Here is a 25,902-nt window from a genome sequence, read left to right as displayed (position 1 = left end):
CATGTCAGAGACAAGAGATCCATCTCCTGGCACCCCGGCTCCTTATTTTTCCTTCCCTTTCCTAGCTCATTTCTTTTCTCTCTCTCCTTTTGCCCCCTTCTTCTACCTTTCTTTTTTCCTCCCCCTCCTCTCTTTAGCTCCTCTCACCCCTCCCATCGGGGTTTTCCCCCAGACTCCTCCCCCTGAGGGGAGAAGGGGCGGGGCTCCTCGCCAACGTCATCTCTTTGAGCCGTGGTTGCGGCCGACGCCAACGCCGCTGCTGCCGCCGTCAGGTGGATGTGTAGCTCGGTCCCGGAGCGTGGGAGAGGCGACCGGTCGTCTCCGTGACATCGTCCCCGCGGGACCTTGGCCGGAGGTGACTGCGGCGGTGCTATGGTATCTGCAGGCCCGGTAAGGGTTCGAGGGGCTCCGGCTCTGCGTCCGTCCTCTCCGGGGGTTCCCGGGGGGTGGGCCGGAGCCGGGGCCGCGACTTGGTGGGCGCCTGGGAGGCAGCGGGCCGGGCCGGGCTGCGGATGCGGGGTGTCCGGGACTGGGAGCAGCGGCCGGCTCCTCATTCGCCCTCGCCCTCGCCCGACAGGTGCAGCATGTCTAGACCGGGGGTCCTGGGCGGCGCTCGCTCCGGGCTCGGGCTGATGCTCGGCGCCGCCGCGGGCCTCGGGTTCCTCTGTGCCTTCTACATTCACCGGAGGAAACGGACCCGGAGCCATGGCGGGAACTGGAACGCGTCCAACTCCCTGGGCTACACCCGCACCCCGGAGCCTCTCCGCCAGGGTAGGCGCGCCCCGCCCCACCTAGGGCACCGTCCGGCCTTCACCTGGCGCGTGTGGCCCTCGGGAGCCAAGCACTTGGCCGACAAGTCCCCGCTGCCACTTGTGGTCAGGCATGGCCGGCCGCTTCCACCCTCAGGGCCGAGGGAGGACGGGAGGTCCAGAACGCCTGACTTGGTTGGGAAGGTCTTGAAAAGCTTATTCGTTGACCCAAGAACAGAATTCAGCCTGCCTCCTCAGCTTTATTTTTATAATGCTTAAAACTTATTTATTTTAGTTATTCATTGAGAAGAAATTTGAGTTCCTAATTCTCTTGCACTCCCCTTCTATACCACTCCTCCCTCACCCATTAGGAAGGCGAGGATTGTGATGTCAATTAAACAGGTGGAAAGCATGCAAAATATTTTCATATATATTCCAAGTTGCAAATAAAAGACAGGAAAATAAATGGAAAAATTATGCTTCAATCTGCATTCAGATACCATCAGTTAGTTCTCTAGAGGCGGATAGTATTGTATTACTTTGTATTGTTTTATTTTTCTGTAGCTAAAAACTAAAAAGTGGCTATAATTATTGAGCTCATGTATTTAAAGTACTTTGCTGTTTATTGAGTTATTGGGGCCTGACAAATGAGGCGGAGGAAAGGGATTCCTGGAGGTATGCCCATTTTACAAGTACAATAAGGAGGCCAGAAAAGGGGGGAGCTTGACACAATTGGTCCTAAATACATGCTTATTGGTTTAAATTGAACATAGCATAATTGAGATCATTCTTTTAGCAGCAAAGGTGGTGTCTGATGCTGGTTTCCTGATTTTTAATCCCATCCTTAAAGTGATGTACAAATGCTGGCCCCCACCTTCTTATTCAGATGGAAAGGGATGATGAAAGACTTTACCTTTTATCTTCTTTCCCTCATAACCCTAGAAAAATAGGAAGGTGATGAAAAGATTGCATAGTTCTCACTGTTAGTTTTGGCAACAAGCACGAAGGTGTTTCAAGTCCCAGATTGGTGCTGTGTGGGTATATATTACAGGAGAAAGGAAGCCCAGAAAAATGCAGAATTGGAAAAGTGAATTTTATAGGTATTAAGACTGTCCTGATTATTTCATTTAATATATCAGGGAATGTTAGTGTTCAAAGACTGGAGATCACCAATCCAACTTTCTTTGCAAACAAGGCTCTTGAAGTCCAGAGAGGTTGGGACTTTCTTAGCCAGATTAGTGGCAGACAAATTCTAATTGCTATTCAGTGGTCTTTTGACCACACTATGCTATCTCTTTATTTAAGGTGAATTAAAGTTGTTGGGTTTTTTTTTTTTTTTTTGGACAATTTATTCTCTAATTTTAGTTCTGATCTTGTTTTGAGGTTTAATAGATTGGTCCACTTTGTGGATAGAGAAACTAAAGACACTATGGTGTATTTAGGAAAGAACATTAACCTTGGAAGACCCTTGTGTTGAAATCCTAGCTCCTTAGCTGCATAGTCTTAGGTATGTTACTTTTCTTTGGGTCCCAGTTTTCTGTTTATAAAATGATTTTTTATTATATTCTCATAAAAAGCTTAGCACTGGTTAAGATTATTAGGCACTTTCTAAGATTTCACTGGGAATCGTTTTGACTTTTTAGATATTAGAACTAGCTTTCTACTTTTTTTTAAATGAAATTTAGGTAATATTCTGTCCTGATTGACTTTGGTAAATGGAACCCTGCTATGTGAGTGTTAGAACTCTGCCCCACATTGCTTTCTTTCCAGCAATTTCAGCAAATTAATTCCCTGTGGGAGACAAGCTTGTTTATGTAGAACCCAAAGGATTGAGATGCTCTTCCCTCTGCTGGGGTTTAAGGGTATTACATTCCAAGTCAGAGGTTAATGCTGTTCACTTAACAATGCATCAGAGTAGAGAAAGGACAAGTAGCTGTTCTTATTGATACTGGTATAATAGAGTTAAGTTTTCAGAACACTTCATATCCCATTACCAGGGAAAAGTCTCGGACCTTGTTAATAATAGCAGGTCTGTTCTAAGTAGATCAAGTGGGGAAAAAAGCATTAGAAACTCTCAAAGTATAGTTTTACAATATATTTGGTAGCAGATTATCACAGGGTGGTAATCTTAGACTTAGTACAAGATTTTGGAACTCTCACAACAGCTTGTGGTCAACCATTAGAAGGGCTGTTTCTATGCTGTGGTTTGGGGAACAGTGGCCGATAGCCAAGGTAGTTTTGTCGCCCAACATTCCTGAGCATCCCTGAGCATGTTGTGTAAGCTATAAGCTTCCTGGATTGCTAGTAACACAGAGGGTTTATTTCCAGCTTTGTTGTGCCTGTCATACTGGTTTCTTTCCTATTTTAGCATCTGATATCTCAGCAGTGAGGGCAGTACATTTACTCATCCAAATATGTGTAAAGTAATTTGCAATTGGCATCGATCTCTTGTGTAATCCAAAAGTTAACTTGTTGGGGCTCTGTGATAACATCTTAACCAGTAGGGTTGGCAAGGGATATCTTTAGTACATCTTTCAGTAGCTGCCACTTTTTTCTTTAACTTGTTTGGCCTCTCTCATGGTGAGAAGAAGCAGGCCTTTTAATTTTCTTGGCTTAGAAGTTTAGTTACATGAAGTAGTGGGGAGAATTTGCATCCCAACGCATCCTCTTGCTAGCTTCATTTGACTTTCGGCTATGAGAGTGGACCAAGGAGGCTTTGATACTGAAGACGTGCTGGACAGATTATTGATACTCTAAGAAAATATTTTTCTCTTGCAAAGCACTTGTCATATCCTCAAAGGATTTTATCGTAGCATGCGTCTGTGGCACTGCAGTTAGGTATAAGAGAGTTGTTGGATTTACTCTGGTGAAGGCCAGTGATTTGTTGGAACAAGTTGTCTTACTTGGACAAGGAAATGAGAAGGCCTCATTGTCTCATTCTAGACTGTAAACTTTGTTTTCTATTTCTCATGTTTTAGTGATGCTCTTGCGGGCAGCACCAGGGGAGGCTGGTGATGCTGCGTCTATTCCCAGCATGCCGAGGGAGAAGCAAGAGGAGGTGCTGGATCGCCTGGACTTTGTGTTGAGCAGCCTAACTGAGCTTCGGCAGGAGGTGGAAGAACTAAGAAATAGCCTCCGGGGTCTTGCTGGGGAGATTGTGGGGGAGGTCAAGTGAGTACTGGATGATGGACACTGGGCAGCTCATTTAGCTTTTGCTGCTTATGGTAGGCTATTTTGCTTTTCTTTCTAGCTTTCTCTTTTTCCTTCTTTCATTCTTTTCTTTCTTTTTCCTCAGAGAACTTCCAGGATTAGGGTGGCACTCTTGCTTGGGTATTTGGGGACTTAGGTTAGATATCCTTACACTGAATCTCCAAAGGGCATTTGGCAAAAATCTTACTCCACATACCAAGCCCTGTATAAGGACTTTGTAAGTTTTGAGTCACAAAATAAATCAACCTTGAGAAAAAAGGGAGCTGTTGAACTCATTTTCTTATTAGCATAGATCTTTGGGACAGATTGTCAATGTATCTTATTATCCAAGAGAATGGGCAGAATAAATGTGGGTGGGATTTAGTTTGACCCTCCAGAATGGGTCCTACTTTTCAGGTCTCAGATGGAAGAGAACCAAAGAGTGACTCGGAGGAGAAGGTTTCCATTCAACAGGGAAAGAAGAGACTCCACTGGCTCCAGCTCCATCTACTTCAGTGCGAACTCGGGAGTACTTTTGACTGAAGGAGAAAGCGAGGGAGGGTGAGTTATGTGCTTCTGGATAGAGTTATGTGAACTCATGGCATCCCAGCTGTGGTCTGCCAGTGATCTTTGTCACAAACCAGGGTTTTGAGGGACCATGTAAGAAAAGAAGAATTCTTAGGATACTTTTTTTTGGGGGAAAAATTTTATTGATGTTCTTTTTAAAACCTTGTTATCACTTCCCAGTGATTTCTCTCCACATTTCCTCTCATCAAAACTTCCTTTGTAACAAAATAGTACAATTAGTTTACCAAAACAAATCCATACATTGGCCACTGAAAGTGTATCCCAGATCTTACTCTGCACTCTTCTACTTAAGAGGTGGCACACTTATTTGTCATTGACTTCATATAAATTTTCCTTTTTTCCTTTACATTATTGTGGTCATGATTTAAATTTTTCTCCTAGTTCTTCATTTGTTTCATTTCAGTTTGCATACAAATTTTCCCAAATTTTTATTAATTTTTCATTTTATAATTTCCAATTGTGCAGTATTATTGAAGGTTATTTTTTTGTAATTCTGTACCTGCTTCCCTTTCTCTGTGAATAGAAGCTTCTTCCTGTAGAAAACTTTATTATATTACTTTAATACTTTGTAGTCACAGAAACTTCTTGATCTGGAGTCAGGTAGGTCTAAGTTCAAATGTGGGGTCAGATATTTGCTTACTAGTTGTGTGATTCTAGATAAGTCATTTCATCCTGTTTGCCTCAATTTCCTCATGTGTAAACTGAACTGGAGAAGGAAATGGCAAACTCCTCCAGTGTCTTTGTCAAGAAAACCTCAAATGGGGTCACTTAAGAGTCAGACATAACTGAAAACAACCAAAGTGACAGAAACTTATTGAATATGGAGCAAAAGTGCCTATTCCTATGCTCCATTGAGCCAAATCATAGCCAGTACAATATATTGGGAAATAGCAGAGTGTCTAATAACTCTCCTTTGACTCATTCAGTACTTAAAAAAAAATCCTCAAAACAAGCAAATCACTTCTTTGTGGTTAGTGCAGTTGGGTGTCACAGTGGGTAGAATATGAGATTTGAAATCAGGAAAATCTGAGTTCAAATCCTATTTCAACATTAACCGTGTGATCCAGGGTTCCATTGCCTCATCTCTAAAATGAGGATAATAGTACCTACCTCACAGGGTTGTTGTGAGGATCAAATAAGATCACATGTAAAGTGCTTTGCAAATCTTAAAGTGTTTTTAAACTTTAATTTGATGATAATGATGAGAGTGATATGGATGCTTTAGTCCTAAAAGCCAAACCTCAGTTTTGTGATGATGATATGGACAATTCATTTGAAAGAACTAGGTCTGAATTTTCTGTCCTTCACATACTTAGAGGTTTTTTAAACTTTAAATTAATGATAATGATGTAGATGTTTCAGTCCCAAGGGCCAGGTCTGAATTTTCTGTCCTCTTTTCTTTGACCTGATAATGGTTAAGGTAGAATCTGTCTTTGGCTCCCACCAAATCTAGTGTTTGATCTTGGGACTAACAGCCCTTTTTCTTTTGTGGCTTTCAATGATCAGAATTCAATTATGTTATGAATTTAACATTAGACATTAGTGCAAATAGTTGCTTTGTAACTATTTACATTTAAATGGATTTTGATAACATAAACTATTGTAACGTTTTAGTCACTCCAGAACTTTTGTGTTCTCTCCTTTTCATTTAAAATTTAAAAAAAATTTTAAATAAAATTTAAATTTAAAAATAAAATAGGCATTTCCATATACATTTTAGAATAGAAAAAAAGGAATACACATGAGATTGTAAATCTCTTATGTACAGTTTGCTTTCTTTTAAAATATATAATAAATTCAGAGTGTAATTTTCAAAGCTGTCCTGTTTGTGATTCTTTCTGACCTTCTGTTCTCTTCTATGTATTTTTTTTAAAAAATGCTTCAGTGACTGGTTTTTCTTTCTTTTGGACTACCCTAATATCTAATTTTTCTCTCTTTCTCTTTCCTCTCCTCCCAGTCCTACATAAATTGGAAAAAAGAAGAATAACAAACCCTTGTAATAAACATGCAGTCAACCACTTTACTCCCCCCTAGATTCCCATTCTGGCTATCTGAGCATGTCAGTCATAAACATGTATTAAGTACTTGCTAAGTTCCACACGTTGTGCTAAGTGTTGGGGATACAAAGAAAGATAAAAGACAACTTCTGCATCACAGGAGCTTACAACCTAATGAAATGTATATCTAATTCTACACCTTGAGTCCTGAAGGTGGATGGCATGCTTCATTCTCTTTTATAATCTTAGTTGGTCATTGCATTGTTTAAAGTTCTTAAGACTATTTTTTGTTTTTGTTTTCATTTTCAGTGTTGTTATTTATAGATTGTCCTCTTGGTACTGTCAGCTAACGGGTATTTTTTTTTCCCTTACTTCCCTCCAACTGGAGAAAAACCACTTGTAACAAATCCACATAGTTAAACAGATTCCCATACTTATGATATGCAAAAATGTATGTTTCATTCAGAGCCTCTAGTTCTGTCAAGAATTGGGAAATATGCTTTAATCATTGCTCTTCTAAAATCTTTATTGCTCGTTGCATTGGTCAGAATCTTTAAGTCTTTTTTTTAATTATTAAATTAAATTTTATTTTCATGAAGTTCTGCCTTTTCTCACTCCCAATGCGAAAGCAAGAACGTGCTTCTTTAGAGGCAAAACAAATTCCTACTTTGACCATATCTTTAAAAAAAAAAAAAAAAGCTCAACCTTCTCTCAGGCTATTTCTCTGTGTCACCATGTCTCTAAAATTGTGATTCGACATTGTGTTGATCAGAATTTCTAAGACTTTCAAAGTTGTCTTTATAATTTTGTTGTACTGTATTAATCATTCTAGTTCTACTCAATTTACTCCATCAATTTATACAATCTTAGGTTTCTCTGAAACTAATTCCTTTATTATCTCTCACAGTACATAGTAATCCATTACATTCATATACCATAAATTATTCAGTCATTTCCCAAATGAAGGACACCCCCTTCAGTTGTCAGTTTTTGCCATCACAAAAAAAGATTCTAGAAATATTTTTGTGTATATGGATCCTCTTTCTCTGTTTTTTTATCTTTTTGTAGTATAGACCTATGTAGTACTGTTATAATTTATTAAAAGTGTATATGCAGTTTAATAACTTTTAGGGCATAAAGTGCTTTCCAAAATGGCTGGACCAGTTTCCAGTTCCACTAATGTCTCATTATGCCTATTTCCCATGATCCCTCCAGCATTTATCTTTTTCCTTTTTTTGTCAGCTATGTCAATTAAATGGATGTAAGATAGAATATCAAAGATATTTTAACTTACAATTCTCTAATTAATGATATAGAACATTTATTCATATGGCTATTGATTGCTTGGGTTTCTTTCTCTTAAAAATGCTTTTTCATGTTTCTTTGCCATTTATCCATAGGGGAATGGCTCTAATTCTTATAATTTTGAATCAGTTATCTTGATAGCTTTTTCAGGGAAAATTTCAAGGATTTAGAAGTCATTGCAAAGATTAAGTCTTTCAAAATTGTTTTTCTTTACATCATTGTTATTTATAGATTGTTCTGCTACTCTTCTACTGTTCATGGTTGATTCTGCTCAATTCACTACATCAGTTCATACAAATCTTCCAAAGATTTTCAGAAACTAGACCTTTGGGTTTTTATGATACAATAATATTTCATCACACGTAACATTTTTTATTCATGCATTCCCCTACTGATGGCCATGTCTTAGTTTCCAGTTTTTTTAGTAAGATAAGGAGCTACTGTAAATATCTTTATGTATATGGGTCTTTTTCTTCTTTCTTTGATTCCATTGAGGCTATTATAACCCTAGTACTGATTTATATTGGACTAAATAAAGGGTAAACACAGTTTATTGACTTTATAGGCATAGTTCAAATTGTTTCCCAAAATGATTACATCAGTTCACAGTGCTACCAACAGTGCTTTAGTTTAGTTTAGTTTTGTTTTGTTTTGTTTTTGCGGCTCCTCCAATAGTCATCTCTTTATCTTTTTATCAATTTTGCCAATCTAATGATTTCCATTTATTTTTCTTATGCATTTGTAATTAGTCTTAATCTCTTCTGGTTTTGCTTTCTATTTTAAATGCCCCCTTTCCCCCATTTCTTATACTTGTTGATCTTAATTATGTTATAGATTATCTTATCTTTCGATTAAGGAAGTTGTGATGGAGGCAAAGTTAGACCTTGTTTGAATAACAAACCAAGTCAGAATCACAACAGCTGATATGTGGTCTTGTTTTCTATTGAAGTTTTCTAAATATCCACTATGGTTTTTATCATATTAGTAAGAACTGTGAGGAAAATCACTCTTAAGAAGGTTGGAAAATCTTCCATGGAGTTTCTTTCTTTAACTTGTTACTCACTGTTATTATCCTAACAGAATTTCTAGAAATCTGCCCATTTGCTTGACTTTTTCTGGACTTAGGGTAGCAAACCCTGTTGCCTTTAATTGAACGCCAGGATTAAAAAAAACTTTGCTAAAAAATTAATGGAAGGAATAAAATAAAAATTAAACAAAGCACTAGTCATCCTTACCCATTAACTTGCTTGACTCTATTACTAGAAACGATGGCTTCTTTAACCATTTCCTAGTTCCTCTCTTTGGAAGGTCAGGGCTTGTGGGGGATTCCCCTCTTGGAAAAAAATAGATAGTTGTGATAGAAACTCTGTTCTCTGAGTAGTACAAGAAACTTTTATCTGTAGAAAAGCATGTTTTCTGTGTCCTGTCCCATTTATGGGGGGGAGGGAGCACACAGATGGACAAGAGACAACAGGAAAATGCCAACTTTTTTTTGCTCCCTTCATGCATACCGAAGTTGGTATTTGTGGTGGGGGGTTTTAAAGGGCTAACAATACATGTTTTTAGTTGCTTCATCTGCTATTTGTTTTGGCAGACAACTGTCATTTTCTATATATTGCCATGATTGACCAGCCTATACCGATTTAAAGATTTAGAGATGCCCCTATTAGCTCTAGTAGTTTGCCTAAGTCTTCTGGACCAAAAGACGCTTCATGCTAGAAAACGCTTTTCTTCTCAGCACAGGTTGTAGTAATAATGGATTTAGAATTGGAAGTCCTGAGTTTGAATTATGGTAATGTTACTGTGTAACTGTGAAGCTCTAAGCAAGTCACTTAATTTTTCTTTGCCTCTGTTTCCACATCTGAAAAATACCTATACTAACTATTTCATAGGGTTGTTGGGATAAAATATGTTGAATACTTTACAAACTACAAAATAGTATACAAATACCAAAACTTTTGGTGGATAATAGGTAATGTATGGTTGTAATTTCCAAACTTTTCTTTGGACACATAAATGGACTTTTTGATGGTAAAGGAGACTTTGTAGCTACAATATTATAAGGAAAACCTAGAGATTTGGGAATTGTAGTCAATTCCCAAGCGTAGTCTGTTCCAGGTAGGCAGTTAGCCGAGCATCCTGACTGGCTATTGAAGAACAAAGTCCATTTCTTCCAGTACCAAAATGTAAGTAGCACAAAGTTGGATGGTCAGAGGGTTAGTTCCAAGAAGCATACTGTTATGAATAATATGAAGCTGGAGTGGCAGAGCCAGAGAGCTCATGTTGTGCATATTGTTGACAATTGGAACCATGCCAAGGGGGCACAGCTTTGCCAAGAGTTTAGAAAATGGAAATTGGTACATCTAATCCATGATTGTTAAAAAACCTTTACAAATAATTGCTCGCTCTAAAGTCAATAAAAGCCAATGTGGTTTACAAATTAGAATTATAGTTCAGAGATGACCAAAGGCCAAGGTCATATTTACAGTGACTTGTTCTTTGGTAGCTGTCCAGGTGAGTTAACTGGTATACTATGTGGTAGTAAATTTATCCCCAGGGAGCAAATTGGCAGTAGTCCCTATACTGAGGGAAGATGTGGCTTTCTTGAAATTAGTTTGAATAGAGAGCAAGATGGCTGGCCCTTTAGCTTATGGAATAAATTGGTCATTTGAAGCCATGTGGTTTAATTTTTGGCCTGATATCCAGGTCAGTGGTCAGGGAGTACTTCCACTACAGTCAGTGCACTTGGGCAGAAAGGGAACTCTGGTGAGCCATTCTTTTCTTGGGACAGACCACAAACTTATGAATGACTTTGAATAATGAGAACCACAGAAAAATAGTGCTTTAGATAATACACGTCATTTTTCTTGTGAAGGGAATTGAGAAGATTTATTTGGACTGTCTTGGTTCTGATCCTTCAAAACTCTGAACTCTTTCACGGGTTCCAGAAGTAAACATCTCAAGATGTGAGAGAGGTAGGCTTCAGAGGAATAGGCAGTAAGTTCATATTCATGGGCATTATCAGACAGCTTAAGTCCTGCTGCCTGTTGAAATTTTACTCTTTAAAGGATTCAGCTCAAGTTTTTCATCTTTTCCATGAAGTCTCCCCAGATTATTCTAGCCTGAAGTATACTGCCACTTTTGAACTTTTGTAGCTCTTTAAACTTCTTACAACACTAGCCACATACTGACTTGTCTTTAGTTATTGCTGGACTTTTGTTATCTCCCCTATTAGACTGAAAGCTTCTTGAGGGCAGGGACCATGTCCTAAGTCATCTATCACAAGGCTACATAGTAAATTCTTAGTAATTATCTGTTAAATAACTCTTTTCTGGTGTTAAGGGTTCTTCAGCACTCAAAACATGAATTTTAGAAGTTTTCATCACACAGAAAATAAATTGTAGAGACAGGGTACTATATTCAGAAAGAATCTTAATTTTCACACATCTGACATGTGCAGATACTCCAGATTAAGCTGTCATGTCCCAAAAAAGGTTCCTTTATTTCCCAGATAGTCATAGGGGCCTGAAGAAGAGGGTAGACATAGGAGGGAGTGAAGGAAGGTCTATTGTATATAGCCTTATTGTATATTCAATCAAGGGCCCAAGAGGTATCATAAAGGACCTAAAGGATCCTGAGTAAGTAATGAGACAATGACAATGATCTGTGGTATCAATGATAGAGACTCTTTCAAGAACACTAATAATGTTCTTAGTCTGTGGGTCCACATGGAGATCAGTGTCAGCTCTTTGCTGTCCAACAAAACTGTAAATTCTCTTTTTAAAACCTTAGTGTTTCAAGAGGTTTGGCAATTGTCAATACTGTAAAGTTACCCATACATATAACCTGTAAATAAAAGGCTATTAAAAAAAAAAAAAACTTAGTGTTTCTGATGAAAGAAATGGGTCATAGAGTTTTTGAGCTGCATTTACTCATATTTAAACTAGGCTGGTCTGTGCTTTCAATTCTAGCTTTGAAAAGAACTAAATGTTTAGGTCCCTGGCCTTTTTAGGACTTTAAGGCCTTTCTTGACCTCTTGTTTTCCTGAATTCTTGTTTTCCTTGGATAGTTTATGTCCCAGGAAACTGTGTTATCAAAGCAAGCAGGGGCCATAATGGATTGTAGCATTTCATGACTTCCTGAATGTGAAAAAGTTAACTCCTGGGTCAAAGTTGTTGAGATTCTGTTATTGACTGTGACTCCATTCCCCAGCTCATGGGAAATATGAATTTATGTGAACCAGCTGAGTGGAGCCATCTTGTCATTGGAAGGTTGCAATCCCTGAGCAAAGCAGAAAGTATATTGTTTCAGTGACTAGAATCCAAGGTTAATATACCTAGCTTATGGGGTGACAACTACGGAAGCAGCTGAACAAACCTACTAACTATACTTCTGGGAAGGGTTTCATAGGGTAGTAGCTAGTGGACTTTATATAGTGCTTTATATTATATTTATGTAGCTACTTGCCTCCATAAGTAGAAGATTGTTGTATTTTCTCATGGCCATTTACTCAACTATTTCCTTTTCTACCAAGGTATTAATTTTAGAGACATATCTGCCTGCGGTCTATGGAGTAAGGTGTTAGTGACTTTGAGAAGAGTGTACTATCAGCTGGTATTTCTTATATCCACTTGGTTGTCAAGACCAGTCATTTCTACATCTTTCAAATGTTCCTCCTTTTCTCCTCTGACACTGCCACCACCCTGATGTAGACCTAAATTATCTCATGATGGGACTACCTGCAGTCTTAAATCTCTTCCTACTACAAACCACTCAGCTATTAAATTGATCTTCTTAAAATGTGGGTCTCACCATGTTAGCCCACTAACTTCATAAACTGCAATGACTCCCACAATTAAATGTAAAATTTTCTGTTTGGCTTTCAAAGCCCTTTATAACCTGATCCTTTCCTGCCATTTCAGTCTTCTTACACCATACTTTTCTCCAATGCTCTGCAGACCAGTGACATTATCCTTGTTGTTCCATGCACATGGCATTCCAGTTCCCAATTCTGGGCCTTTTTTATTGACTGTGCCCCATGCCTGAAACTCTTTTCCTCCTCCTGACTTTTTTCAGGTCTCAGCTAAAGTCCTACCTTTTGCAGGAAGCCTTTCCCAGTCTTTAATCTTCATGCCTTCTCAAACTAGCCCATTTATTTGGATATATTTTATTTGCATATGATTGTATGTATATTGTTTCTCCCATGATTCTGTGAGTTCTTTCAGAGAAGTATATGCCATACCTGACGCAATGCCTGGTACAGAGTGAGCAGTTAAGTGCTTACTGACTGACTCCTTGGTGCACTTAGACATGGGTGCGTTAGCTATCCTTTTGGTTGGGGAAGAATCAGTGGGCACCCATTCCTGTGGGACCTGGGGAGTCTGTGTGTCGGAGTGATGATGTCCAACATGCTTTCCACCCCAGGTACACAACAGCCAATGCAGAGTCTGACTACGACTGGGAGACAGAAAAGGAAAGTGAGGAGGATGAAGATGAAGTGAGCTGTGAAACAGTGAAAACAGGACGAAGGGACTCCCAGGACCTGACTGGCGAGGGGGATTCCCTTCTGCCGGTGGACTCTGCCGGTGGAGAGGAGCTGCTCCTGCTGCTGCGGCAGGCGGATGAGCTGCACCAGGGTGACAAGCAGAACAAACAAGAAGGTTTCCAGAGGCTCCTCAACAACAAGCTGGCGGTAATGCTCCCCTCCCCATCCCTGATGCTGCCCCGGAGTGAGCAAGGGCAGCCGGGCACGGGTACTTCAGAAGGCAAGTTGTGGGTGGCAGCAAGTGCTGGCAGTGCCTAATCTTAAATCATTGTGTCCCCCACATCAGGTGTGAGTCACAGTTAGAGAATCCACATCCAGATGGAATAAACTTTTTTCTGTGTTTGGCATTGGGATAGGGTAGAGGAGGTGGAGACAACAGGAGACTGGTCTTTCCTTCTCCCAGAGTCTACCTGTCCCTTTTCTCCTTTGCCTTCTGAAACAGGAGATTATCACATCTTCAAGTCTGCCAAATATTTAGTGCCGAAGGAAACAACTTTAAAAAAAAGCAAAAATGAGGAAAATGGAAAAATAAGGGAAAAGGTTCTGCTGTTCAGCAGGTGGAGAAACTTGTAAAAGAACTTGACATGTTTTTCCCCTCTTAGTTCTTTGCCCCATCCCATTCCCTTTCCTACCATAGCACTTAGACAAGCTTTCGGTCTTTTTGTCCCATTTGAAGGAGGACTGAAATAAGAGCTAGAAGGGGTAATCCAAAACATTTTTCCACCTGTTTAGAGAAGAGTGTTGAAACTAAAACCCTTCAAAAGAAAACCAGGATATAGTTCCACCCTGGTGCAACTCTTCTTACATCATGCTCAGAGTGGTCTGGGTTTCCCTGTCCCTGGCTTAGGCCTGGGATACAGCAGGATTGGCCTTCTGTAGGCTGTTCCCCATTCTCATTTCCAATTTCCCCATAGGTTTTTGGATGCCATGCAGCATCACAAGTTTTGAGCAGGCTTCCATTCGGGGGTGGGAGAATGGGGAAAGGAATGGACGGTTTCAGATCTGACTTTTGGGATTTGCTAACAAAATGTTTAGCTGAAGGCTTTCTCCATTTCATCACAGATACTACATGCATCCTGTTAAGTGTCATTTCCACCATTTATCTTTGAGGATTATCCCACAGGGCCAAGGTTCATTGGACACAGGCCTGGGAGTTCTGTGGGCTCTTTAATCACCCCAACAAAAGCGTCTCATGGTGGCTAGAGCAGGGAATCCCTGATGCCCAGGGTGTGGAATGAGAAGTGCTTTCAACTCTTTTGTTCCATTCACAGTATGGAAGTCGGCAAGACTTTTTGTGGCGCCTGGCCCGGGCCTACAGTGACATGTGTGACCTCTCCGAGGGAATGAATGAGAAAAAATCATATGCCCAAAGTGGTGAGCACCCACTTGACTTTTGCAGGGGAAAGGAGGGTGACCTTGGATGGCCTTCTGGTTTAATGCCTTTATTTTTACAAGAGAAAACAAAGCCCACAGAAGTTATATTTTGCTGGGGTCACATAAATAGAGCAGGGAGCATAGCTAAAATGTGGTTCAAGTCTTCTGATCCTAAATCTAAGGTGCTGTCTGTAAGAGTATGTGGCCTAAAGGGCTGAGTCAGCAAGTATGGGTCTGGCACAGGTTGGTTTATATTCAAAGGGGCTCTTGGCATCTCGGGACAGGCCAGCCTAAGGCAGGTCACTTAGCCATTATGGATCCTGGCTTCTCCATCTGAGATGTAGGCACTTCATGGAGAGTGCAGATAATTTCCGGATCTGGACAGGCTACCTACATGTGGGGCCGACAATAAGATTTTATAGAAATTTGGCTTGCCCCTGATCATAACTTAGAGCCAGAATGGGCCTTATCCAGCCTCTTATTTTACAGATAAAGAAATTAACAGAAGCTACAGAGCCAGCTTGCATTTTGAATTCATGTCCTCTGAATACATATTCAGGATTCTCTCCCCAATACCATTGCCTCTTCTGCCTTTATATGTTTCCTTCTGAATCCTTTCTTTGTCTTTAAATTTCAACTGAATGTAATTTAAACATGTTCCAAGGTTACTCTTCTACTGAAATCTTCCCCTGATTCCTCCCCCTCCCACCCTGCCTTGTACTTTTTTTTTTTTTTTAATCTCTCCTCGCCACTGGTTCATGTGACACCAGAGAAATCAGTCAGTAATGTACTGTAGGTTTCTGGTATGTACAGTAAGTATACTGTCATTATCTGATATGTGTATTAGATCCGTCTAATGGACTATAAACTCCATAGTGACAGGGCCAATCCTTATCTAAATTGTATTTGGTCAGTACCCAAGATTTGCTTTGAATTCACTTTATAATTTATAAAATGCTCTCCTTACAACCTCAGGTACAGGTAGTTAGTACAAGTAACTGTGTGTCCCATTTTTACAAAGGATGTTAAGGTAGTAAGTAACTCTCTTCTGGTCACCTTGGGAAACCATTTTGGCGTCCTGCTGAAGGTGTTAGGGGATCATTGATTTAGAGCTGTAAAAGGACCTTAGAGGCCGTCAAATTCAATACCTCATTATACAGATGGGGAAACTGAGGCTAGGGATGGTTAAGTGACTTGCTTGGTGTTACACAATGGCATCCAAAAACTAGTCAGCAGGATCTGAACTTCGATCTTCCTGATTTGGAGCTTAGCATTCTCTACTCTGCTACCTTGATGCCTCAATCCTGGAACTTGTAGACTTGCCTGAGGTAGCACTAGGATTAATGTGCAGAAACTATTGGAAGGTTTTATGCTTAATATAAGGAAAAGCACTCTAGCAATTGTACTTGTCCTAAAGTATTAACTGGTTGCCTTAAGTGATAGTGAAAAAATTTTTCTTGTCATGGGTGGGAGGCGAAGGCTCAGTCCTTCAAATGAAGACTGGATGACTGAGGATATTGTGGAGGGTTTCAGATTTAGTGTGGATAAGTTGACCACTTCACCTACTTTCAGCCCATTAAATCTTGGATTCTATGCTATTGGCCCTATGTTGCCATGATCCACCCAACCTATCTTATCACAAAAACCTTTATCCTTGGGAGCAAGGAGTACTTCCACATTGATAATCAGGGTGTCTGTATTTGATAATTTAAGTTCTTATAGGGCTTCACTAATTTGGGACATAATTCTTCTTGAATTATATTATAGGGAGATATGGCTAGATTTATACTGCCACCAGTTTAAAAAAAAAACAACAATCCTGAAAATTGTAATTAAACTTTCAAAAGTTTAAAAAGTTAAAAAAAAATACTAAGTTTCTTTCTCTTTTGAGAAAGTTTGTTTTGCTGAGGCAATTGGGGTTAAGTGACTCAGGGTCACACAGCTAGGAAGTGTTAAGTGTCTGAGATCACATTTGAATTCAGGTCCTCATGACTTCAGGGCTGCTGCTCTATTCACTATGTCACCTAGCTGCCCCTTGAGGAGGTTTTTGAGGAGATTTTCTATTGACAAAATCCAGTTTCACCTCCCTGCAGATTCTAATTAATCAGTATACTTAACTTTTTGGTTTCAGAAACAATCCCCAAAACTCTCACTATTTAAAAATTATGAGAACTTATCTCCTCTTTTCTAATTTTCTTATTATTCTAATTCTTATAATAATATTAATTCTAATTCTAATAAGATCCAACATTGACACAGCACATTAAAGTTTGCCAAGAACTTTACAGGCGCTTTCTTAAGGACGGCAGTACAAGAGGAGTTGAGGAGATAAGTGTTAGGGTGGGGAGGTATCTGAGCAGTCCATGTCTTTGGAGATAAGGAATGTATATCTGCCCTGTCACTCCTAAACTGGCTCCCACTGAGTACTGAAAAGTGAGACCAGAGCAGGCATTTTTCTTTCCCCTACTCTTTTTGAAGAGGATCCTCCTAGGCTTTGGGTAGGAAAGAATCCTTTTCAGCATATTACTAATTTCAGGTACTATCTTTTATCTTTTAGGAAAAGAAGAAGCAGAGGCTGCCCTGGAGAAAGGGGAGGAAAGTGCTGAGTCTCACCAGTGGTAAATAATGGGCTCCAAGGGGAAGAACTAACCATGGGTACACAGAGGAAGCTTATTTAGGACTCTGGCTCAGCCAGCTTTCACTGCCCCATGACCCAGGGGGGTCTTGTATTTTTCTTCTTGGCAATGACCAGAGACAGTTCTGCCTAAAGGTTTTAGGACAGCCCTGGTTTGGCTTCCTGTTTGGCCCCTTATAAAAAACCAGAAGGATCTGCTTTTTTGGAGCAAGGCTGTTTGTGCAGGACAGTGCCGGAATTTTGTGTGTTTGTTGGTTTGTTTTGACCAAAAAATTCTGGAGGTGAAATAGAGAAGCCCAGCATAGTAAATGAGACAAGGCTCAGAAAAATGAGTTGTTTTGGGGTCAGTGGTGGGTTGAGATGAGCAGGGCTAATATCTAAATCTCTTTGGCAAAACTAAAGTGTTACACCTTGTTCTGTAGTGCAGTCCTGACTGATGAACTTTGGCTTTTGCTTAGCTTGGGTGGGGATATCTGTCCATGAACTTTGGGTATAGTGAACAGAACTGCCAAGTCTGATGGTTTGTGGGATGGATTCTTTTATTGTTGCTTTTTTAAAAAAATCAACCCTGTTTGTGATTTCATGAAGCAAAGCCCTAGTAGCTGTCCTGGGAGTCTGGGCCAGAATTCTTAGTTTCAGTGAAAATGTTGCTATCCCATATTTTTGTTTCTTGCTATTCCTGTCCTCCCTTGGGCTGTCTGTGGATTTGGAAAGGGGGACAGAGTGCAAGGTTTCTCTGGTTTTTGATAGGCTTCATATCTATCATAGATATGATAAGTGAGATGGTTCTCACTTATCAGGCCCTTTGGCCTAATTGTCCCCTCCCCTTTTTTAAAGTCAAACTATTTTTTTAGTCAAACAATTAGGAAAATACGACATAGCCATAAAACACTGAACAGGAAGGCTAGATTAATTGCATTCAGTAAGAAGTTGATATACAGGGAAGGAAGAGAACAAGATCTTTTCTGCCACGATGCCTGGTACTAATATACTGCTCAAAGTTTTAATCAACACTGATAATTGGATAATTGGTACTGTACTCTGTATTGTATTTGTACTCTGGGGTAGAAACAAGTTCTCCCTTACAATCTGCCTAAGCTTCAGAGGTTTAAGTTGTCTTCCCACCCTTTCCTGTTCTAAGAGGGCCCATTCAACAAGTTGTTTCTATTGAAAAGGGCAAATCAGTAGAACCTAGGCATCACATCTTTTTCTGCTTTGGGGAAAATTAATTTGCCTCTAGACTAGTCATGTACTATTCCATTAAGCAGGAGGCTTAATTAAAATTGTTCTGGGGGCAGCTAGGTGGTACAGTGGATAGAGCACCAGCCCTAAAGTCAGGAGGACCTGAGTTCAAATCTGATCTCAGACACCTAAGACTTCCTAGCTATGTGACCCTGGGCAAGTCACTTAACCCTAACTGCCTCAACCAAAAAAAGAAAGAAAAACAAAAAGCTATTAATAAAAAATATATTGTTCTGCAAGCAAAATTCCCCTTTTAAAATGAGAGTAGGTTTACTAGGGTAATGATCTTCCTTGTTCTTTGCACAATTGCTCCCAATAATTTCTGATAACGTTTTGGTTGTTGTTTCTCCTTTGACAACTATGAAATGACGATGATGCCTTGACATGCACGTGAACTGGGTTTAAGTGAAGGAGGGCTGTGCAAGGTCACCTACCTCACTTTCCCCTCCAGAGTAATAGTCTGCGTCCAGTGGCAAGATTTACAATTGGAGATAGCCCTGGATGCAGTAATAATATAATAGCATAATTGATAATAGTAAATATTTATTAGTATCTCTGGTCCAGTCAGACTGGCTTTCTTTTTGGTCCTCACACATAACAGTATTCCCCCTCTCTCTGCTTTAGCACAAGCTGTATTTCCTTCCTGCTTGGAACATACTCACCCTTATTGCTGCCTCTTAGAATCCCAAGTTTCTTTCAAAATTCAGTTCTGGTGCCAGCTTCAAATAAGACCTTTCCCAATCCTTATTTTCATGACATCTTTCCATGTGTTCTGAGGCATAAGCTTAAACTTATGTTCTTTTAACATAAGAACATAATTAAGCTCTTGCTCTTTTCCCCAAGTTTCTATGTTTTTGGCCATTCCCTCTATGAGCAGTTTCTGAGACTCATATTTGGACTGTCACTAACTTGACACTCTACTAATCATCTTAAATATTTCTTAGAAATTCTATCCATCTATCCATCCATCTATTAATCTCCCTGTATATCTATCTGTAGTCACACACACACACACACACACACACATGCATGTACATCCACATTTATATATACTTATGTGTTTGTGTGTATGTGCATATTTTACATACATCTTTGATATTTACATGTATATGCATAACTTGACATGTTTTTTTTTAAAATAATGAGATAGTCAATCAACACTTCCATACACGTAGGTAAAAAAAAGGATTGCTGACATATTTAAAGGGTGTCCCAAAAGCCTTAGTATGGCATTAAGTATGGCACCTTGTGTTAAATTGACTGTGATACATAGTAGCACCAATACTGCCCTGTTTGTCTTTGTCGTCATCTGAACTTAGAATCTTCTCTGTGCTTTGAAAAAACTGTTTTATGAAAATTCTTTTCTTTTTTCTGTATCACTCTTATCACCCCTGGCCTTGATACTCTCCATAAAAACCCTCTTTGTCACATCAAAACAGTTGTATTGAATTGATCAGATTTGAAGATTCATGTCTCATTTTGCACCTTTGGTTGTTACTTGCCTCCCTAGAGTCACGATTGATCACTGCATTGATAAGAGTTGTTGAGTCTTTCACAGTATTTTTCCTTTTTCTGTATTTTGTCTCTTCTATCAATAACCCTCCTGGTTCTGCTCCCTTCACTCTGCATCAGTTCATAAGAGTCCTCCCAGGTTTCTCAGGAACTGTCCCTTTCATTTCTTTTGACAAATTAATTCTCCATAATATTCATATTATATAGTCAGTTCAGCCATTCCCCATTTGATGGCACCCATTTTGTTTTAGATCTATGCTACATCAGAAAGTGCTCCTGTAAATATTTTTGTACATATGGGTCCTTTCCCCCGTCTCAGGATCTTCAAGATTTGTACCAAGTAGTGGTAACCACTGAATCAAAGGTAACATATTTGAGTGACTTTCTAGTCAGTCCTGGCTTCTTACCAATGTTCTGTTCCCTTATCCTGCTCTGGAAAGACTGACACTAAAGGCAGAGGATGTGATAAAGAGCGTAGGCTGGGGCTGAGGGAGAAGTTGTGGCTTTCAGAGAACCATTGGAAGGGCAGGGCATAGAGAAATGCCCTGGACCTCTGGCATGGAGAGGTTATGTTGCCTTTCGACATGAACATGACCTTCAGATCTTGAGCTTACTGTTTTTCCCTCCTCGATAGGTACGCAGTGCTGTGTGGTCAGCTGGCTGAGCATGAAGGCATCCAGAGGCGCATCCAGAGCGGTTATATCTTCAAGGTGAGAAATAACATCTCTCCCCATCTCTGGAACTGGCTACCTATCTGGCTCTTCACATTGTATCCTATTTACTCAGAACAGCTACCTTTCTCTGTGGTGTTCCCTTAGGAATACATAGGAATTTGTTCCCTTCAGATCTAATCTGTAACATTTTTCTCCTACCTAGGATCATATAGACAGAGCTATTGCCCTCCAGCCAGATAACCCCAAGTCTCACTTCCTGCTTGGAAGATGGTGCTACCAGGTGAGCCCCTGTTAGGGCCTTAGGAAGCCATAATCTGGGCCAGTCGGGTTGGGTTTTTCCTTTGAGGAATTCACGAATCTATAAGTGCCAACTGAATAAAACGGCCCCAATCATGCGCTCGGCATAATGGTCATCATAAATGAAGCGTGCACCTCAGGTTGCAGTGGAGTGGGTCCTGACCATTCTATCCCTGCCTAGCTTGGTTGTGATTTGTTGTTTTGATGGCAGGTGTCTCATCTGACTTGGCTAGAGAAGAAGACTGTTGGAGCCCTGTTTGAGAGCCCTCCCAGTGCCACCGTCCATGATGCTCTGCAGAGCTTTCTGAAGGTGTCAAGGGAAGGGAGCAGGACAGAGGGAGGAGGGGGCAAGGAGGCTCTCAATGAGAATGGAAGGACTTCACTCCAGTGTGGGAAACAGATTGTTCTGATCTGTCATCTTCCAAAGGGGGGTTGGGAAGGGATCTTCCTTGACTCCAGGGACTTATAATGGAGTTTGGCTGTTCCGGAGGACCAAATTGACCTTCTTATTGACCCAAATGTCTCCCTTCTTAAGGCAGAAGAACTAAGTCCTGGTTTCTCCAAAGCTGGAAGGGTATACATCTCCAAGGTAATATAATGACCAATATGTTTAAAAATATATTTAAATGGGGCAGCTAGGTGGCACAGTGGATAGAGCACCAGTCCTGAAGTCAGGAGGACCCAAGTTAAAATCTGGTCTTAGACACTTGACATTTCCTGGCTGTTGACCCTATGTGACTTAATCCCAATTGCCTCGGGGGGGGGGAGGTTTTATATATATGTAATGTATATATGTATGTATTTGATGCCATTTATCTTTACATTACACTAATTTGCAGGAAACCTTTCCTTATAACTAGAAATAGTTAAAACAATACCCATCGACAGTGTAGTCAATTTCCTGTCTTAAACAGTAGCTTGTTTTTGCCATTAGATCAGGAGATTTCATTTTCACTTCTCATTTTCCAGTTACTCAGAGTTTGGCTTTGTGTTAGAAATCTTTTCATTGCCTTGTTATCATCTATGTTGTTCCTTTGGTTCTGTTTATTTGACTGTTTCATGTCTCCAGATTTGTCATATTTTGTACTATACGGTAATCTTTTACATTTATAAGATTATAGGTTTCAAGATTATCTGGCCCAAATGGACTGGCAATTCCAATATTCTTCATTCCGTTTTTGACCAAGGCAGTAAGATTCTTGGCTGAGGTCCAGTGACTCCTATGCACCCTTTTACCTCTAAGACTAAATAAAAACTCTTTGGTTTGGTATTTAGAGCTCACTCCCTGGCTCCCTTCCTGCCTTGGCAGTCATACAACTCTCCCTTCAGTGCCTACTTCCATCCAGAGCCAGCCTAGCCTCCTTTCATCTCCTGACCCTTTACCTTTGTACTGGCAGTGCTCCTTGCCTAGCATGTGCTCCTTCCTTGGTCTCTGCTTTTCAGAATCTCTGATTTCTTTAGGACTCAGCTTAAGCACTGCTTTCTACTTAAAGTCTCTCTGGGTTTCTATCCACACTAACTTTCTAGTTTCTAGTGCTCTTTTTCCTCAGACTACTTTGTATTCATTTTTTATGTTCTTCATCTATGATTTTTTTTTCTATCTGTATCCCCAGAACTTAGCATAATGCCTGGAACACAGCAGGCATTTTTAAAGTTCTTGTTGATTAGTGGAGTAGATGACAGGGTTGGAAATCCAACATAAAAGTCTCGTGCCTCCAGAATCAGAACTCTCTTTGCTGCATTATGCTTAAGGATGAGCAAGGTAGGGGCAGCTAGGTGGTACAGTGGATAGAGCACCAGCCCTGAAGTCAGGAGGACCTGAGTTCAAATCTGTCTAGGATACTTAATACTTCCTAGATGTGTGACCCTGGGCAAGTCATTTAACCCCAATTACCTCAGCAAAGGAAAAAAAAAGATGAGCAAGGTGGAGAACGTGATTCTAGAGCAATATCTTTTTGCATATGGAAGGGACTGAGGACTAGGTTTCAAGAAGGACAAGGAGCAAACCTGGGAGTGAGGGAATGGAAGACATGAAAGGACAGAAGTATTATTTATGGTCAGAATTTCAACAAAGTTAAAGTACTGAAAATCTCATCAAAGCTCAATTTTTATGTTCCAGGTTTATTTGTGTCTTTAGCCATTCCCTAATTTAAAGGCATTTAGTTTATTTCTGGTTTTTTACTACTACCACAAGTGCTGCCATTTTTTAATATTTTCATGTATATTAGACCTGTGGTTTCTGTCTTTGACCATACATGCCCAGGAGTCCTATTACTGGATCAAAGGGTAGGTACAGTTTGGTATTTATGCATCTGAATCATGTGCCCACCATAGATACATATATATGGCAAGAAATAACTGAGTACAGCTTTTTGTTTAATGGAGTGTTAGTTAAGGTGACAACCTTGATTCTCTAGCATCACTTTATTTTTCTTATCATTTTTTAAATGATGTCAAATTAGATAAATACTTTGCAAACAAAACTATCAAGCTTCAAATAAAGGCTAGTTATTATTATTAATGATGATATCCCCAGATTTAGAATCCAAAAGTTTACTTTAATGTTTGTTAAATTCTTTACATAAATTTGAAAAGCATTTAAATTTTAAAAATTGAAAAAATCTTTCCTCTTATTTTGTGTATTAGTAGAATACGTAAGATTTACTTCCAACCTTCCCTAGTCATTATCTCTGAGGATATACAAGACTGTCTTATTCCTTAACTTAGTGTAGTGTTCTGCACATACCTAAATCGAACCTTCAACCTGAGTTAGTAGTACATAGCCTCTGCCTGTCCTTTCCCCTACCTCCTATTTAGCTTCCTAGTATCCTTTAGTGAGGGCATCGAGGTGGTGCCAAACTGCACAAGGCCAGGCCTGGAGTCAGAAGACTCCTCTTGCTGAGTTCAAATCTGGCCTCAGATATTTAGCAGCTGTGTGATGCGAGCAAGCCACTTAACTCATCTATAAAGTGAGCTAGAAAAGGAAATGTCAAAGCACTACAGTGTTTCTGCCAAGGGAGGAAAAAATGGAGTCATGAAGAATAAGACTCAACAACAATATCCCTTAATGGTGATCCCCACTGTTTCCTTTTTGCAGTGCTACAGGGAGCTAGGGAACAACTGTGAAGCTGGGCAGTGGATGAAGTTGGCCTTAGAGCTGCCAGATGTCACCAATGAGGTATTTATCCAGAGCTTTCCTTTTTCTGCCGTCTCACAGCTCTGTTGATTCTAGTCCCTTCACCCAAGGTTCCTCGTGTCTCCTGAGCTTCATCTGTTTAGATTGGAACTGAAAAACTGTCCTGAGCTGTCAGGAACACATGTCTCCTGGTTTCTGACTTGAGCACGATTATTGGCCCGATGTTAAGTCCTTGAATAAATGTTCCTTTTCAGTGCTATACTTTCCCTAGAAAGCACAGCTTCCTCCTTGAGCGCCATTAGATAAACCTACTTAACAACAGTGTATTCTTCTTTAAAGCAATGATGAGTGCTGAGAAATCACAAAAACGTGGTTTGGGAGAGATAGGGATGGGACGAGTCTCTTGCTGATCTCATTCTGTTCCTCTCCCCTTTGACCCTTTCCCCTCCCCTCTCCCCACCTTCCTGTTCGTTCTAGGATGTTGTCTGCCACAAGGACCTGGAGGAGCTGAGAGTAGCATTGGGAGAATAAGCACATTCCTTGACCTTCATCACCAGAAGGGCAAGACCACATGCGGTAGCAGGAGAGAGGGAGTCTCCTCTTGTGCCTCCTGTTTGGACAAAAATTCCTCCTTGGAGTGGAGGCTGAGCAATGTTGAGGCTGGGAAAAGGAATCCTGTCCTGAGCTGCAGTCTCACTGTATTTGCCTCTTGCCCTGCCATAGTTCATTCACTCCTAGTCTTCCTCCTACCCTGAAACCAGAAAGAACTCTAAAGATAAGATTTTTTATCAGGTCCCTTCTGGTTTTATGTGAATTCTGTGGTTGAAGTTCTGATGGCAGAATGAAGTACCTGTGACTATAAACAAAAGCCTGGTCAGGGCAGTGGCACTGCCAGCTGGGCAGTGAGCATATGGGAGCTCTACTTTTTCACCGATGGGTAGGTAAATGCACTTTATAAAGCCCTGGAACAAAGTGTGGAACTCTATCTTTTCATCCTTTTTACTGACCAATTGCAATTTTATTATAAAAATATCCTTAGGATCCCACCCTGCTCGGTCAGGGTAAGAGGAAGGGATATGAGAAGACTAGAAATTATCTTCATCTTACCCCCAATGTGGGCTCAGGCTTGGGGCAGGATCTGGCTGTTTCCTCCCTGCCTGGATCACCTTTTTTAAAGTGAGGAATTAGCTTGTTTAGGATACTAATAAAGCAAAGCAATGATATTTATAGCTGCCTGGTCTATATTGTGGTACAAAATTGAAATAAATCAGCTCAAGTGGAAGTGAGATCAAGGTCAGCCTGTCATTGTCTTTTTTCCCCCCACGTGTGCTCTGTTGACTTGTCTTCCCTGTAGTCATTGAATGGGCAGTTTTCCCTTGGGACACTATTTGCTGGGATACAACAGGAAGCAGAAGAATCAGTTTCTCTCAACTTAAATTCAGTCCTGAGTGAGGGTAGCTTGTCCCTTTTCTTTGACATGTAACCATGAGTCTTGTACATCTTGAATTCTGATGTCTATTTGGCACATTCATTTTCCCCTTGGGCACATGCAACATCAGATAAGTAAGGTCAAGGCACCGACATGAAGTAAGACAGACAACTTGGAGTCCTGACAAGAATGTTAAAAGACTTCAGCCTTGAAGAAAGATAAAAAAAAAT

General features: G+C 40.2%; 1 protein-coding gene across 1 annotated transcript; it reads left to right on the top strand.

Moving 5' to 3' along the window:
• The first annotated feature begins 236 nt into the window (after positions 1 to 236).
• RMDN3 (regulator of microtubule dynamics 3) lies at positions 237 to 25,535 on the top strand. Its single transcript, XM_051977090.1, has 13 exons — positions 237 to 390; positions 578 to 771; positions 3,728 to 3,920; positions 4,356 to 4,499; positions 13,253 to 13,520; positions 14,645 to 14,747; positions 17,305 to 17,365; positions 20,771 to 20,846; positions 21,013 to 21,090; positions 21,319 to 21,417; positions 21,643 to 21,696; positions 24,205 to 24,285; positions 24,721 to 25,535. The coding sequence occupies exons 2-13, from the start codon at positions 585 to 587 to the stop codon at positions 24,772 to 24,774; spliced, it is 1,398 nt and encodes a 465-aa protein (XP_051833050.1). The 5' UTR covers positions 237 to 390; positions 578 to 584; the 3' UTR covers positions 24,775 to 25,535.
• Positions 25,536 to 25,902: the final 367 nt, after the last annotated feature.

The sequence above is a fragment of the Antechinus flavipes genome, chromosome 2, assembly GCF_016432865.1.
Source record: "Antechinus flavipes isolate AdamAnt ecotype Samford, QLD, Australia chromosome 2, AdamAnt_v2, whole genome shotgun sequence".
Lineage (NCBI taxonomy): Eukaryota > Metazoa > Chordata > Mammalia > Dasyuromorphia > Dasyuridae > Antechinus > Antechinus flavipes.
The sequence above is the reverse complement of the archived record's forward strand: the minus strand, read 5'-3'. Positions and strand labels throughout refer to the sequence as shown.

Excerpts from the sequence above, each read along its gene's own strand:
- RMDN3 (XM_051977090.1), top strand. The coding sequence starts at position 585 with ATGTCTAGACCGGGGGTCCTGGGCGGCGCTCGCTCCGGGCTCGGGCTG. Across the intron at positions 772-3,727 it reads CCCGGAGCCTCTCCGCCAGG|TGATGCTCTTGCGGGCAGCA; the intron begins GTAGGCGCGCCC and ends CTCATGTTTTAG. Across the intron at positions 13,521-14,644 it reads TCCTCAACAACAAGCTGGCG|TATGGAAGTCGGCAAGACTT; the intron begins GTAATGCTCCCC and ends TTCCATTCACAG.